The 17,411-nt window shown below is 36.5% G+C and overlaps 1 protein-coding gene across 1 annotated transcript in view; it reads left to right on the top strand.

Annotated features, from left to right (window-relative positions):
- The first annotated feature begins 6,295 nt into the window (after positions 1 to 6,295).
- The window catches only part of LOC150076895 (uncharacterized), a 40,041-nt gene continuing 28,925 nt past the window's right edge, over positions 6,296 to 17,411 (top strand). Inside the window, exons 1-3 of the mRNA XM_090385720.1 lie at positions 6,296 to 6,366; positions 11,318 to 11,432; positions 13,293 to 13,460. Of these exons, the coding sequence (XP_090241846.1) occupies positions 6,310 to 6,366; positions 11,318 to 11,432; positions 13,293 to 13,460 (340 nt within the window). The 5' untranslated portion in view covers positions 6,296 to 6,309. The remainder of the gene's footprint in view (positions 6,367 to 11,317; positions 11,433 to 13,292; positions 13,461 to 17,411) is intronic.

Below are 17,411 nucleotides of genomic sequence, written 5' to 3'. Positions count from 1 at the left end.
TTTGATTTCTGGCTTCTCATGATTGATACACAGACCATATTATTTGAAGTAGATACACATTGAGGAGAGAGTGGAGCCTTAAGCCTTTCTTGGTAACAGCACCCTTCGTTCCCTTCACCAATCTTGTAGCCCTTCTCTGTACTCGGTCTAGCAATTGTACATCCTTTGCAAGAATGAGTCCTCCAGACTTGTATGCAGTACTCAAGGTGTGGCCTGAACATTGCCTTATTCTAAGGAATAATCACCTCTTCTCCGCACAAGCCAACTTCCTGTTTATCATTAACAAGATCCCCATGGCCTGCTCTGGCACTGCGTAGGGGGCTTCCCCCTAACATACCCATGCTGTGTCTGAATTATTACAGCAGTCTTGTCTAAATGATCCCGCAATGCTTCTTTATCCAGCGACTCCATTATTTTCCCCGGATCCCAAGTTAAACTAACAGTCTGTAGTTACTCGTGTCATCTTTCGATCCCACTTTGTGAATTGGAGATACATTTGCACTTCTCCAGTCCGTGTGGATCTCCCATTAATCCAAGGACGCCAGCATGATTACCGCTAAGGGCTTGCTTACTACCTTTACCGCCTCTAACATAACTGGATAGATCCCATCCACCCCAGGCGCTTTCTTAAGTTTAACTTCAACAATTTCTCCTCCACTTTGATCTGTTTTTTTCAAAATCATTTAACACTCTGGTAAGTTTGTCCAGGCAGTCAGGTCAGACGAAACGATGTTTGCTTGGGTTTCCAGTGCTCAGCCTTATTAACCCTCAATGAGGATAACGAGATCATCTGCAGAAAAACGGTAGCGGTGCAGGGGCGTAGCCAGGGGTGTGGGCAGAGGGGCATATGCCGTCCTTAAACAAAAATGCGAAATTAAAGAAAAAGAACGCAGGAAGCGTTTCGCTTCTTTATTCTCTCAAGGGGTTTTCAGTGTACGAAGAGCTAACTGAGAGACAGTTAGCTGTCTTTCAAAAATCTTCAGAAAAACCAATGATTTTGTTTAGTGGCACAGCAATTCAAATGTAGCTACATGTGGGCCCGAGCTTGAAAGTGCTCAGTGCAATTTGGAAGACAGATTCATTTCTCAAGACAATTAACGAATTTCTTTAATATACGAGCATTTTTAAATGTATCTGTTCTGTTTTCGCTTGTGGTAGGAAAATTTTTTGCAAAGTTACTCGAAGGAGAAATTGGAGAAATGAGAGTAGGAAACGAAACAAAAAAACTGAGACAATCAGATATTGACAAAGAAAGAAAGTTCTGCAGCTCTTATCAAGTATCATGTACTATTCTGTGATTCTAAATTTTCAAGTGTAACGATTTGCACGAAAAAAAAATTTCATCCATTACCATTACAACCATTCGTTTCTAACCTGAAAATGTAATTAAATTTATTATTCCAGCTTTCATAAGTTTACATGAAGGACCATCCACAAATTATGAATGGTCCATGACGTTGGCGATCGTCAAGCCTTGCACAGTTTGCGATATTAATCTACGTTGTCCATTGATATATTATTTTTATTTATTATTATTTTTTACTATGCCCCTTTTTGAAAAAAAAAATGAGCAAAAAATATAGTCGACACTTCATGATTTCAATGGTTCAAAGACGCTAAATATAAAAACTGGCTCGATAATTATTTGAATTTTGTAAATATTGTAAATTCATGCTAACAGTCGCATTAAATGATACTGAAAGGCATCGTAATACAAACGAAACACAGGAAAGCCGAAGAGCCCTTTAGTTTTTATCATCAGAGAGGATTGCCATTCAAGATAATTGGCGATACAGAACGTACAATGGCAGAAAGCACCACAGCATTTTTCATAGGGGATGGAGGTGTTGTGGGCCCTGAAACTTATACAATTTTTGGGTCCTCTTTGAAAAAATTAATGCAAAATTTCTTTGTATTTTTCTTAAAGCTGGTGGCCACTCATGTCATGGACGCAGGCAGCATTTTTACCTCCCGGAAACTGGAGTTTTCATCTAGCAAACAGAAAATCAATCAAGCACAGAACACACGCAATTTACTGGCAATATACACTGAGCAATATAGCCTTAGTCGCTGATGTTCCTAAAACCATATTACAACAACAACCGCGTAATTTCCTTGGTAATACAATGGTATTTGGTGATTATACAGATTTTTCTGTGCTCAAAGTATTTGGTGAAACAAGGGTACTAGCCTATTGAGCACTCTTTATCCCTGGAACACTTGAGGACACAAAGCCACCACACGATATCAAACGCACTATGGAAATCGGCAAAAATAGCATCCACATAAGTTGATTGTGGTGATGCATTGGGACTTTGTGGCCACTCTGTACTTGTGATGGTACTGTTTATGCTGATGTTAACAAAAAATCGCGGATAAAATTCAGAAACGGGTTCAGGAAGTTAACAAAATTGGATGGAGAAACACCATTACATGAACTTAATTAAAATTATAACTCTGTGATCCCTAGGAATTACCTTTTTTTTCTTTTAAATGTTCATTAAAGATTAAATTTAGATTTCATTTGGGTCTCTGATAAGTCACTTTTAGTTAATGGAATTTTAAAATAATCAGAACAGAAACAAATGAACTGTAGCAGTGATGATCATTTGAGACACGAAGTCAGTGGAAATAAACAAAGGTCAACAAAGATAACATTTAAATCTATAAGATAAAATAAAAGCAGCAATAAACACAAATTTTTCGTTTTCAGAAAGTTATCTGAAACTAAGAAGATTCTAAAGTGAAAAGGTGAGTTTCAGCCTGCAATCTGAATTTAACAATATTAGTTTTCAAAATGTTAGTCTTCAAGTCCCAGAACAAATTTAAAAAAAAAAAATCGAAATATTTTTTGATGTAAATTACTTATGATTAATTTTGTAACAAAATTTAATTTACATAATTATTAAATGCGCTTTTATTTCCCCGCCCCCCTCTCTATAACATTTGCAGTCTGATGACGGGATTCTGTAAGAATCCTGAACATCACCTGCGAACAATTTAGTGTGGAAATTGAGGTTGTATTCTACATGAGTTTCATAAAACCTATGCTATTTTTCAACCTAATTTCATGTGGTAAAACCTAATTTAACATGATCATTTCTTATTATTATGGTTATACAGTATATAACATACTCGGCATTTAAAAGAGAAATTCTCATTTCAAAAACTGATTTACGATGGGTAAATTTTCGTTTCTTTGATTTTCTTGCAGATCCTTTTACTTTACAGTCCCTCTTCAGCATCCAGCAAGAGTTAGCAATCATGTTGACATTCCCCCTCCCCTGGTACATCATTTCCATCCCTTAAATGTCGTGGTGAAATCTGTTGCCCTGTTCTTCACTTACCACTTGCAAATGTTTGGTAAATTCAAAACATACCTTGACACTCATGTTGCAGCCAATCTTGAAGCTTGCCAACGTATATTCAAATGTATTCTTGTAGTCTGGATCCTTGTTGTTCCCCAAGAAGTTCTCAAGAATAGACCTGAAGCTAATTCATGCTTGTTTCTCTCTTTTATTTAAATTTACCTAAAAATCTTGATCCCTTAGTTTTAGCTTCTCTTCGGTGATCAATGGGAATTTAATACAAAGGGAGTTGAAGCAGAATCAATCCTAAGGTAAAGTTTTCACAAACTCTTTCATCAAACCAAGTTTCATGCGCACGGGTGGAAAGACGGCAGTTTTGGAGTCTACCAGTGGTTTATGAACTAAATTCTATGATCCAGGCAGCAAACCGCTCGTCTTTGGGCAGACCTTGACATCCCAGTGCTTACTCCTTGCCCGACTCTCCCACTAACACAAAAGAGCAAGACATTTTTGTGTTGCCCGTTTTCTGTTTACGTAGTATGCCTATCACTTTAAAGGCACGTTATTCATTCAAGCTTGAATGAATAACGTACCTCACTCTCAGCTCATTGCACTATATACGTTGTATTCAAATCAAATTATCAGTTGAAAAAGAGACACTACAGTCTCGAAAGCTGCTGCTATTGTATATTTTATTGTATTATATTAAACTGGGTTATCACTGTATATATATTTCATAAATTCGCATTGTTCAAACACTTGCGTTAAGGCATTTTACTTAGTTTTAAGCACCAATTTGACACGATAGTTTTAAGCACCAATTTGACACGATAACCTAAAAAACAAATTGAGTTCACACTGTTACATGGAGTTTGGAGGTCAAGAAACGAATGACTGAAGGCAATGTTGCCAACATGTGAAGATTTAGTTTGTAAATTCCCAGAATTTACTTCTTCATTCAATAACACAACTCATGACATCAATTTAAATAATTTCTGGAAATAAAAAACGATACATGATGGCAAAAAACGAATAACATTTCTGAAATAAGAGTAAACAAATAATCGTCTTGCATTCCAGTACAAAGGGAAAGAAATCAGAAATAGTGAATATTTACAGTTGCTTCTTTGGACTTATGCTTTAGCGTTCAATCAGTTGAAACCAGAAAAGTGCAAAGTGACCAAGTTCTGCAAATACCTCCATGGTACCTTTATCGATGTTCTAGTAGGAGTTTAGAAGCATTAGTGTCTAAGGCCATATTTCTCCGTGTATATTGTCTTTAAAATGCGTGTGCTGTGACGTTGATTTTCTGTTTGCTGAACGAGAAATCCGAGTTTCTGGTATTAAAAAAAAACATGTTACCTTCGCCTGACACCAACAAACTCAGCCACGTTGTGAAAAAGGCCCTTAGAAATTCCAGGTCCCTTCCGCCCGCTGTGGGGAGGACGGCGATCCTATAAATGTGCAACCCATTAGGGCCCTTTATCTATGAAGAGTAATCAAATTTCCGAAATTCTACCAACTTACACAGCTTCTCATTATGCAAATTTCTCATGCCTATAAAAACACCGGTTGAAACCACATCATTTCACTCCCGTTTTTTGGCTTGCTTTGTGTGATAGCCACATCTCCAGTACTCAGGATGGCAAGCCATCGTCGGTTAGATGATTCATTCGCAGACGGGGCGGTAGGTTGGCTTAATATGTCACGTCTTATCGTCTCAGTACTATGGAAGCAGATTATGCGTGGTAGCACACTGGTATAGTCATTGTCCTCCCGACAACGGGTGGAAAAGGCCAGAGTTCAAATGCCGTCGATGATGCGAGGAATTTTTATGAGCTTTTTTTTTTCCCCTCTGTGACTGAGTTAGTCCGTCTCAGGAGTAGATAGAGGATTTTCCTCCAGAAAAACTGGGGTTTTTCTTCCAGCAGAGCAGGCACCAACACACGCAATTTACCAAAACACACATGGGTAGATTAAATAACTTTCCTGGTGACTCTAAGAAATAGCTTTTATATGGAAGCAGATTCAAATTATAAGTGACGATAATTTGAAACCAAATTCATAAATTGGTCAAATAATCTGTCATTGATTTTGAATTAGAGAAATGATAAGATACAGTACACTTGGTAACAGAAAAAAATATTCCCAAATAAAGTATCCCCGGGCAAAAATATTCAATTTTATTGTTATTATTATAATACTTAAGATTATTTAAGTATATTCAGATTATCATAATACTTAAACGTTTGATTATAATTTGTATGATTTTTTTCAAATATTAATGAACTTCTTTATAGCGAAATTTTCTATTTAACGATACGCGCAATATCACATGTTCTTTCATTTCGCTCAAAGCGTTTCATAATTTAGATTTTTTCCTCGACTGTATGTAATGTACAGTCGTGGAAAATAAACTACGATGTTTGTCATCATTTCCCCCCCTCCCCCGAATACAATTCTCAAACTTACTCGAAAATAACAACAGTTATTTCTAATTCAATAATATTAAAATTTATTAATTACAATCTACAAATTTTGCTGCATTATTTCTAATAAATAACAACATTTAAATTTTAAGGTGGTTTTTAGTCGATGATTATATTTCATCCAGCACTGCAGATCGTCATCATGTACTCATAATATGTTATTATAATATGTTGTTCTGTTCAAGTAGTATAAAAGGGAAAAATGACCAAGGTCTGCAAAATTAAATTAATTTTCCTTTCGGAGCAGTTTTCCTTATCATTCACTCATCTATGAAGACAATTCATAATTTAAAATGAACGGTGCACATTGTTTGTATATTTATTTGCTTCCTTCATTTATAAATGGGCGTTTTTGCAAACCGAATCAACAGTAATTGCAAAACAGAGAAAAACTTAAATACCGTTCTCCCAATCAGGGCTTCAGTGAAAGGACATTATTTAGAAGTGGCACCTTCTGCGAAGGTCTCCTTCGAATACTAGACTGGTAGAATTCTACACTATTTAATTAGCTGATGGAAGTTATGGATGAAGAGCGAGTGATCCCCAATCCTTGGGATGGACCAGTACAGGTAAGCTGCGCAATTTGTTCACTAAAATATTCAGACCAGCTGCTTTCTTATCTAATCTTAATACGGACTCCAAGATATCAAAAAGATATAAGCACTAAACTACAACGTACATGGGTACATTTAATTTAGCGCTTACACAGAAAGAACACTCATAGAAAAGAGAAACGTTGACTTTCTCCTATTTTCAGTAAAACTAAATATACTGGAGATAATGTACTTCTTTCTTAACTTTATACGCTATACACGAAAAGCAAATAAGAAAGAATCTGAAGGTATCTGATGAAGTGTCCAGTAACAGTTTACGAGTAGCCCTCAGGAAAAACTTGAATTCTTTTGTTGGCTGAACTGGACTAAATTTAGGTTATATGTACATTGGGTGATCACTGATTTATGACCTAATGCCGTGTTGGACTACTGTTTGCACGGATAAGAGCCGCTATTAGCCTAGACATTGACCACTAGATCTTTGTAGACGTCCGTATGGTTCTGCTGCCATGATGCCTGCAGGGCTTTCCTGCAATGGAAAGGAATAGCTGTGGCTGCGTGTCCATATGCCTCACTTCCCACTCCAAATCATTCCAACTGGGAGTTGAATTGGATTCAGATCGGGCAAATTTGGAGGGCGATGAAGATGGGTGAAATCTTCACAGCGTTCCTCGAACCACTCGAGTGGCGCTAAAATGCTCATAATATGAACACTTCAGCGCCATATCCAGAAACTCAAATACAGAGAGACACAGATACCGTGAGGTGAAAATTCTCTCAAATTTGTATTACCCAAAATAGAGTTAAGAAATGTGGACCAACAAACCGAGTCATTCAATAACAGTTAAGGTAAACTAAAACTTAAACTAAGCTAATATGATTACATCAGTATACAGCACATATTTAAACTCAGCATGCAATACAAACATTTCAGTAATTAAAAAAAAAACAAGATGGAAGGAGTTGGTGTTGTCCAATAGATCAGAGTCTTTCAGAAATAAGAGAAACAAAGTTCGGGAAGGTGGAGTAAATTTCTTTGTTTCCCACAAGGTAATATTCCAGTTAAAATCTCTAGCACATGCACATTTTTTTAAGGGCATTCTCAAGTTCTCATAAATGCCAGTCAAATGAAAGATGCTGTCAGTCTTCACGTTGTCCACAAGAACAATGGTTAGTATGATAAAGTTCGAATGTGTACAATTTTTAAAGGTATGGAAAGAGTGGAAAAAATAAAGGTCATAATTGATTTTGAAGAAGCAGCAAATTCGCAAAAATAATGAATTTATTAAAATAGGGAGTTTTTTAGTCATTTTTTTTGCTTAAACCTAAACTACTTTCTTAAAATATACAATTTTATATAATTAATATAAATAGTTTTAATTATTTGATTTTTGGAGAATATTTTGAAAAATGAACGATTTTAAGGGAAGAGTGGGTCTTTTTAGGGACAGGAGGGCCTTTTTTGCATATGTAAAAGAGTACATTGTGCTAGACAAGGTGCTTAATGGTTTTGAAATAACTGAGAGCAAAGTGAAGGAGAAATTGTTCAAAATAAACATAAGAAAGACACCTGGGGTGGTTGGGATCTATCCAGTTATATGAAAGGAGGCAGCAAAGGAAGTAAGCAAACCCTTAGCCATAATTATGAGAGCATCCTTCGACTCAGGGGAAGTCCCTACGGATGGAGATGTGCAAATGTATCCCCAATTCAAAAATAGGGATCTAAAGGTGACACGAGTAATTACAGACCAGTTAGTTTAACCTCTGTTCCGGGTAAATAATGGAGTCGCTGGTTAAAGATGCATTGCAGGATCATCTAGACAAGACTGCAGCAATGATTCAGACACAGCATGGGTTTGTTAAGGGAAAGTCTTGTTTGACCAAATTGATTGGATATTATGATGTGGTTACAAAGGAACTGGACGCAAAAAAATAAATTTAATTTCATATACTTGGATTTCAGGAAAGCTTTTGACACTGTTGCGCATGGAAAACTATTGTACAAATTGGAACAGAATGGTATTAAGGGCAAGTTGCTACAATGAATAAAAATGGGTGGTTGAGTGGGAGAAGACAGAGAGTAGTAATCAATGGACCCTGCTCTTCGTGGACTAATGTTATCAGAGGAGTCCCACACGATTTGGTGTTGAGCCCATTGTTGTTTTTTATATTTATCAATGATATTGGTGAAGGTATATCAGGCTTAGGGTCGAAGTTGGCAGATGATACGAAGGCTGGCAGGATTGTTAATGACAGTAACAGCAGTGGGCTACTGCAACAGGATCTAGAAGATTTGGGCAGATGGGTTGAGAAGTGGAAACTTCTCAAAATTGATGAGGATAATGAAGGATTCCTCTTACCAAGAGAGGCTTAAGTTCTACAAATTGCAGCGGCTGGAGACTAGGCCCTGCGAGGTGATCTCATTAAAGTGTATAAGGCCTTGAATGGGTTGAGCACGCTGAATTCTGATGGGATTCTTCCACTTGCCCAGATTACGAACCTAAGCGAGCATAAATTCAAATTGAGGAAAGACAGTTGTAAAATAGATGTGCGGAAATTTGCCTTTAGCCAGCGGGTGGTTAATTGTTGGAACAAACGTCCATCTATCATTGTGGAAGTTGATAGCTTAAATAAATTAAAGGAGGAACTGGACAAACGTTTAGAGGTTATGTAAATTTTTTATTATTTTGGCTAATGCTACATTAGCTCATACACTTGCTTTCTTGCATCGCATGTCTCTATTACTATTACTAACCTACATTTTCTATACTACTATGGTAACTGGACATAACGACCACGACAGCCACCTGGTATCAGAACCTGTAACGGAGTGGAAAAAAAAACATTAGGAGAAGAAATAAATAATAATTATTATTATTATGTCTTCTAGAACATTATTTTCAACCGTAATGAAAGTTTGATTTCAGTTTGACTTGACTTCTCCATGATTTTACTTTGTATTTGGCTTGATTTAACCACAAATTATCTTGATAAATATTCTAATTACAATTTATATATTTTGAGTTTTTCATTTGTTATTATATTTTCTTCTGAATTTTTATGTAACAAATTCTTGCTTCATCTTCCTTTATAACATCTCAAAAAAATCTCAATTGAGTGCTAACCACAAATTCATTTTTTCCCTTAAGTTAATTATAACCCCTTTAAAAACAGTGAGAGTGAAATCATGATGTTAACTTTATGAAGGTCATGACTTTGCAAAAGTCATGACTGTGTTTTATTTTAGTTGCCATGTGCTCAATTACTGATTACTCTAAACAAATGCATCTGAGTAGTGTAATCATGCGAAAAACATAAGCAATATTCAATGAATGATTTAGTTCTCTCTAGGATTAACCAGATCGAAGAACTACAGTGGATGGGCCAAGGCTTTAGCAATTTCCAAAGGGTGCCATATTACCATTCAACATTTTGAATGCTAATATGGCAACCGCTGAACATGAAATGTGAAGGCTACTATGGCACCCTCATGGAACGGACACCCAAGAGGCGGGTATCCATCCCATGCCATTGAGAAAAAACGGCAGCACTCTAAGTGCTAACATAATCACTGGATGTAAACATAATAGTGATACTAGAACCGAAAAAAAGGGGTTAACTGCAGCCATTATCAATCCACTGCAGAATGGAAGCCTCCTCAACAATTCACCCCTCCAATCAGTAACTGAGCTAACTATTGTTGAAAATTAACTGTCCAAAATAGTCTTCCTGTTATTAAAAGGTTCAAATGTACAGACAAGGATACAGCATGAAATTAAGGCCAAAGTTGCATTAATTGCAAGTTGTATCCTTGAGATTATGAACCTTTTCCATGTATTGTGTTCATAAAATAAAATGAAAAGTTTCATTTTATTTTGTGAATCCCTCTCGGTGCAGTCTTGCAAGGGTTAAAATTATATTAAAGCAAAATTACAAATTATTTACAGTACAGCAATGTACTAGTTACAAAACAAAATAAGAACCTTAATTAATATGAAGCTGTTGAATACAATATTAAATACACTATAATTTAAATCAAATAATTAAATTTGGAAGAGTCCGTTGAAAATCAATCACAGTGAAAATATTCTGGTACGTTCACTACTGCGTAGTTCGAGAAAACCGTCCGACTAGCGTTTCGATTTGGTGTATCTTAGCTGAGGAGGGAGAGAGACAGAGGGACTTGGATGGACCGTCGTAAACTTTATCAAATTTTTGGTTCTTTGAAACACGTTTCTATGAAAATGTATAAGTTTTGTCTCAGATGGTAAGAAAAGAAAAGTACAACTTCTATAACTTCTCTACATGTATACGAGACGTGGCATTGAAGTTTCCGGACTGGTGCTTTTGTGATCATGTTCGATAAGTTTGAAAATAAACAGAAATGGTATGCTGTACTTCAAACTGCCTCCAACACATTGTGGTACCGAGATTGTGCAATAGGCTGACAGGTTGGAAGTAACAACAAGTTTCATTAGCAGTAGCAGCGTTAACATTGGCATTGTGCGGATCAACTGGCATTGTACGTCGATTATCCAACTTACCCTCCCCATCTAGCACCAGCGGACCCTTTACTCTTTCCCAAGGTAAAAACTGCCCTTAAAGGAAAGCGAATTCAGCGTATGGAGGACATAAAGAAAGACGTAATCACCGTACTGAACATCATTTCTTTGCAGCAAACTCTTTTCAGAAACTTTCGGAACAGTTAAATATGTGCATTCAATGAGGTGGTAATTACTTTGTATAAAAATAGGACTTTTTTTAAAGCTCCTTCAGAGTTCTTTTTATCGCTCCAGTTTGGGAACTTCATTGCCACGCCTCATGTACTGTATATAGTAAAATATATGAGTTTGTATTAAAGTTACTGTATGAATGCGTTTTTTGGGAAAGCAACCTTACAATATTTTTATTTATATCGATTGCAAAATGGGTGTTTTATGTATTCTTATTGCGTTTATATTTTCAGCTATTGAAATGGTCTGTAACATTGACCAATCCCTTTGTATTGTGGGAACAGAACCTCTCCACAGTTGTATTAGAAATTCTTGCTTGGGTGACGACTACCATCAATGTTATATTAGGTAATTCACGAAATATTTTTAAACTAGACTATATAGTGATATAGTGACTAACTTAATTTTGATTACTTTATTATTGGTCATCAGATTTTCACAGGACAGTTCGCATAATCTGGTTTCCTGTTTCCTATTTTCTGTTTCAACATCAGTTGAAAGAGAAAATATTGTCCGCCCATCAGAACTAATTCCTTTCCTTAGTTAGGGATAAGCAGTGCACTGCTCCTTAGTTATATCTCTACCAACTATCCTAGAAACAAATAATGTTAACTGGAAAATTTCCCGACAGTATTATTTACCTTATATAATTTAGTTTATATGTTCAATTTTGCTTATTCTGTTTACATTTTAAATACTTTTTGATCATTTACCCATAAATGTGTATTATTCCCCAAATATTGTTTAAACAAATGCCTTCGAGGGTAATAAAGTTGGTACCTCACCACACCGCGTGGAAAAGACCTGCGTTCGAGTCCCATCTAAGAGTGAAGGAATTTTTATGGACCTTTTTCACAACGTGGCTGAGTTAATCGGTGAATGGTGAGGTTATCATGGTTTTTCCTCCCGGAAACTGGGGTTTTTCGTCCAACAAACAGAAAATCGACCTCGGAACCCACACAATTTACAAACAATATGCGCAGAGCAATATGTCCTGAGTTGTCCATGCTCCTAAAACCACACTACAACATCTAAACCAATACTTTCAGTAATGTTATCTTCAGGGAACAAGTAACCCTTGATATAAAGAATAGATTCTTGTTCACCAAATCACCTGTGGCAACGAGAATAAATAAACCACAGTATATACATAATCTTTTATTAAATAAATAATAATTAATTAAAAGTAAAATGCGTGAGTGGAAAAGTAAGAAAATTGTCCCAGATCAGGTTAATGATGAAACATTACATTAGTCTTTAAAATAATTACAAGAGTATGATTAGGATATTGAATAATACAGTACAATAGAAGCATTTCAAGAGCGCCTTTAGGAAAAAAATAATTGAATTGTGTGTATTAATTACAATAAAAGCATTCAAACTGAGCCTTTAGGCCGACAGAGTAGAATTTACAGTAAGAGTATTTAAAGTGAGCCATGAGGTTAAAAGAACCGATAAAGGCTAAGATAGCCTGAGTTGGTTTCATGTGCTATACAATATAAATAAACAAATAATTATTAAAAAAATAATAAAATAATGGAGATTGAGCGAAAATTATTGAAAATAGGATACACTTAATGGTACGTCGATGAGGGCCAGCGCCATTCAATACATTCAATCATTAATTAGCAACAGCTATCTATTTCTATTCGTTATATACTAGTTTAACCGGTCCAAATGATCAAAAATTATATTTTAAATTATAAATATTAATAAATTTGAATATCTTCTTTTTCACTGGTAAATATCCTAAATATATTTTAACTGGTAAATTGCTCAAATACTTTTCATCCCACGTGTAACTTATTGTGGGCTCTCACTTTCTGTGTTATTTTCTTCACTGCTATAGGTCGTGCCAGCTGTTATTCTGCCAGTATGCTGTTAATAATAAAATAACAGTTGATCATTTGGACCTAGCTAAACTAATACATAACTAGCAGAAATAGATAGCTCTTGCTAAGTATTGATTGGATGTATTGAATGGTACTAGACCTCGTCAACGTACCGTTCAATGTATCCTTTTATCAATAGTTTGCCTCGTCCTTATTATTTTACTTTTATTTTATTGATTTATAATTTTTCTTTTAGAAAATGATTGTCAATACGAATATTGTGGTAAATTTTATTTCTTATTGTTTTATTGAATACGACAAAAACCTTTAAGTACAAATAATTTAACTAACAGAATGTTTTTTTGAAACTTTACAGCTTTCAGACGAGGAACTAAAGAAATCCTCTTTCTTTTTACTTGTGTCTTCGCTGGAATAACAGCAGAGGTTCTCAATCTTCTATTTCCCGTTCTGAACTGCTGGTTCTATCAAACAGGAATAATTAGCTTCTTTGGCACGAGACTACCATCGTATATCATTTGCGGCTGTAAGTGAATATTTTGGAAACATTCTTGATTAATCAGGAATATTTAATTAATCGAGCTGTTCTAACTTATGTTTAATATTAATCTTTGCTTAAATAACACTTTTGGTATATTTTTAGCATTATACAGTCTACCGGTTTAAAAGAGGAACGATTTGATAACATCTGAAATGTCAAAAAGAATCTGACGACCATCTCATTTTTTTTCACTAACTTTCAGACGCACTGTGTATAGTCTGAATGTAGTAGTAGTAATAGTGGCATGTGATGCAAAAAAGCAAGTGTATGAGCTTATGCAGCATCAGCCAAAAAAAAAAAAAAAAAAAAATCACACCATTCCCTCCAAATGCCTGTCCAGTTCCTCCTTGAATTTATTCAAACTGTCAACTTCCACAAAGACAGATGGAAGTTTGTTCCAGCAATTAACCACCCGCTGGCTAAAGGCAAATTTCCGCACATCTATTCTACATCTGTCTTTTCTTAATTTGAATTTATGACCCCTTAGGTTCGTAATCTGAACAAGTGGAAGGATCCCATCAAAATACAGCGTGCTCAACCCATTCAATGCCTATACGCCTCAATCAGATCACCGCGCAGGTGCCTAGTCTCCAGCCACTGCAACTTGCAGAACGTAAGCCTTTGTTTTGTATATTTATCAATATCATTGATAAATATAGAAAACAACAGTGGACCCAACACTGAACCCTGTGGGACTCCACTAATAATATTAGTCCACGAAGAGCAGCACCCATTGATTACCATCCTCTGTCTTATCTCACTTAACCATCCTTTTATCCATTGTAGCAACTTACCCTTAATACCATTCTGCTCCAATTTGTACAATAGTCTTCCATGCGCAACAGTGTCAAAAGCTTTCCTGAAATCCAAGTATATGATATCAAAATTATTTTTTGCATCCCGTTCCTTTGTAACCCCATCATCATATCCTATCAAATTTGTCAGACAACACTTTCCCTTAACAAACCCATGGTGTGTCTGAATTATTGCTGCAGTCTTGTCTAGATGATCCTGCAATGCATCTTTAACCAGTGACTCCATTATTTTATCCGGAACAGAAGTTAAACTCACTGGTCTGTAATTACTCGTGTCACCCTTCAATCCCCCTTTGTGAATTGGGGATACATTTGCACATCTCCAGTCCGTGGGAACCTTCCTTTAGTCCAAAGATGCTCTCATAATTATGGCTAGGGGGTTTGCTTACTTCCTTTGCCGCCTCCTTTAATATAACTGGATAGATCCCATCCACCCAAGGTTCCTTTCTTATGTTTAACTTCAACAATTTCTCCTCCAATTTTCTCAGTTATTACAAAATCATTAAGTATCCTGCTACAATTTGATAACCTTCTGCCATTTTCAAACCTTAATAATTCCTCACGTGTGAATGTAGATGCAAAATACTCATTCAGTTTGTTTGCTATCTGAGCAGGATCATCAACAGTCGAACCATCGATGTCAAGTGAACCAATCAGATTCACCCCTTCCTTTTACAGTTTATATAAGTAAAGAAATCTTTGCTGTTTTTCTTAGCATCTTTTGCCATTTTTATCTAAAAATTCTTAATACATGAATGATCACTGCTGATAACCAGACCAAGAGTATTACCCTCTCTGGTTGCCTCTCGAACATGCTGCTGCAGAAAACAATCATCCAATAAATCCACAAAAGCCTTGCTAGTGTGTGGGTGATCAACCCACAAGTTCCAGTCAATATCTGGGAAATTAAAATCCCCCATTATAAGAGATTCCGATTTACTACCCCACTCTATTTTTCTGTACAATTGTTCATTGTACTCGTTCGAGTCATTAGGCCTATAACACACTCATACTCTTATTTTTGCTTTCGCAGTGCTTATGTCACACCGAACTGACTCAACAGTGCACTGTTCATCTATATCAACTGGATGCACATCTTTTGATTTTATGTTTTTCTTTATTAACAGCATAACACCTCCTCCCTTTCTATCCTGTCTATCCTTTCTGTACACATTGTACTCCCCAAATTCCAGTTGTGCATTCCTTATATCTGTGTGACACCACGTCCCTGACATCCCAACAATATCCGCCTTTGATGTCTTGACCAACACTTCAAATTCATCAAATATATTTACTATACTTCTAGCATTGGTATACATGCAAGCATACATGCTCCTATTCCTATTCCTAGTTACCCTAACACATCCCATACACCCATCTATTTCAGCACGACTGCCATCCGTCCCTGAAACCCCCAACACCCCTCGCTCCAGGTCGCTCCTTATTCTAATAGAAGTTTTGCAAGAATCACCTTCACCTCTGCAGTAGGCAGAGGTGAAGGTGAAGATGCAGGTGCTTATTATCTGCTATGAACTGCATCAATCCACCACTCATCATTTTGCTCCTTCAACCAATGAAATAATGTGGAGGGTAATTTGTTCACTTACTCTGTATGTCGATATTGTACTACCGGAAGCAATATTCTACAATTTGATGTTGTTCTGCCGGTTCTGTTTGTCTATCGGTAACCACTTCTCTTGTTCAACGATTACCATCCAAAAAAAACAGGATAATTCTCTGAAACGCCCAAATCCACTTAAGATATGCAATATTAATTTACTTCTTGTGACTGCTGTGGGCACAAACGCACATTGTTGTTCAGGGACATAATTCACAATTTTTAAGAGAATGTATTCTAATTATTTCCCTGTTGTCTTCGCAAGGAGTACGAAGTATAAGGAAAAGGATGTTTATAATCACCCTCTTCCTTATACAGGTAGAAAATGCCAGGTTGGAATTAGAATTAGCATTAGAAGTGGTACATGAAACAAGAAACCAAGCTTATAACAGCATCAGCCGAAAAAAAAATCTTCCTTTCAGCCATCCATTCGCTGCAAAAGATTGTCCACTACTTTCTATAATTTATTTAAGTTCTCAAATTCCACAACCACAGATGGAAGTTTGTTCCAGAAATCAACAACCGCTGACTAAAGGAAAATTTCCACACATCTATATTCTACAACTGTCTTTCCTCAATTAGAATTATGCCCCCTTAGGTTCTGCATCAGAGCAAGCGGCAGAATCCCACCAGAATTCAGCGTACTCAACCCATTCACGGCCTTATACACCTCAATCAGATCACCTCGCAGGTGCCTAGTCTCCAGCCGCTGCAATTTGCAGAATTTAAGTCTCTCTTAGTAAGAGGATCCCTTCGTTCCCCTGACCAATCTTGTTGCCCTTCTCTGTACACGCTCAAAAAAATCTTCATCCTTCCTAAAATGAAGCCACCAGACCTGTACACAGTACCCAAGGCGTGGCCTCACCTCCTTTTCCCTACCAGCAAAATTTCTGTATATCATTTACGAAACCCCATGACCTGCTTAGGCACAGGCGGTCTGCACTGCCCAGAAAACTTCATATCTGACTGCACAATTACACCCACGTCTTTTTACATTCTCAACCACTATGATTGTAGTACCGTACAGTTGGTACGTTTCTCTGGGGTTACTTCTACCCATAAGCAGTACTTTGCAGATATCAATGTTAAACTTCAGTTGCCACTTCTCATCCCATCTGCTCAACTTTTCTAGATCCTCTTGCAGTAGCATGCCGTCATTACTGTCCTTAAAAACCCTGCCAACCCTTTGTATTATCTGAAAATTTCGACATTAAGGCCTTATATCCTTCATCAGTGCCATTAATAAATATAGAAAATAACAGTGAGATCACCACCGAAACCTGAGGGAAATCCACTAATAGTATTAGTCCACGAAGAGCAGTGTCCATTGATTACCACTCCCAGTCTTGTTCCACTCAACCATCCTTTTATCCCTTGCAGTAACTTGTCCTTAATGCCATACTACTCCAATTTGTGCAGTAGTCTTTCATGTGCAACAGAATCAAAAGCTTTTGTGAAATCCAAATTATTTTTTGCATCCAATTCCTTTCTGACCACATCATA

Source organism: Mastigoproctus giganteus, chromosome 12 (assembly GCF_048544385.1).
Source record: "Mastigoproctus giganteus isolate SK-2022 chromosome 12, ASM4854438v1, whole genome shotgun sequence".
In the NCBI taxonomy this organism is placed as follows: domain Eukaryota; kingdom Metazoa; phylum Arthropoda; class Arachnida; order Uropygi; family Thelyphonidae; genus Mastigoproctus; species Mastigoproctus giganteus.
This window is presented reverse-complemented; position numbering and strand designations above follow the sequence as displayed.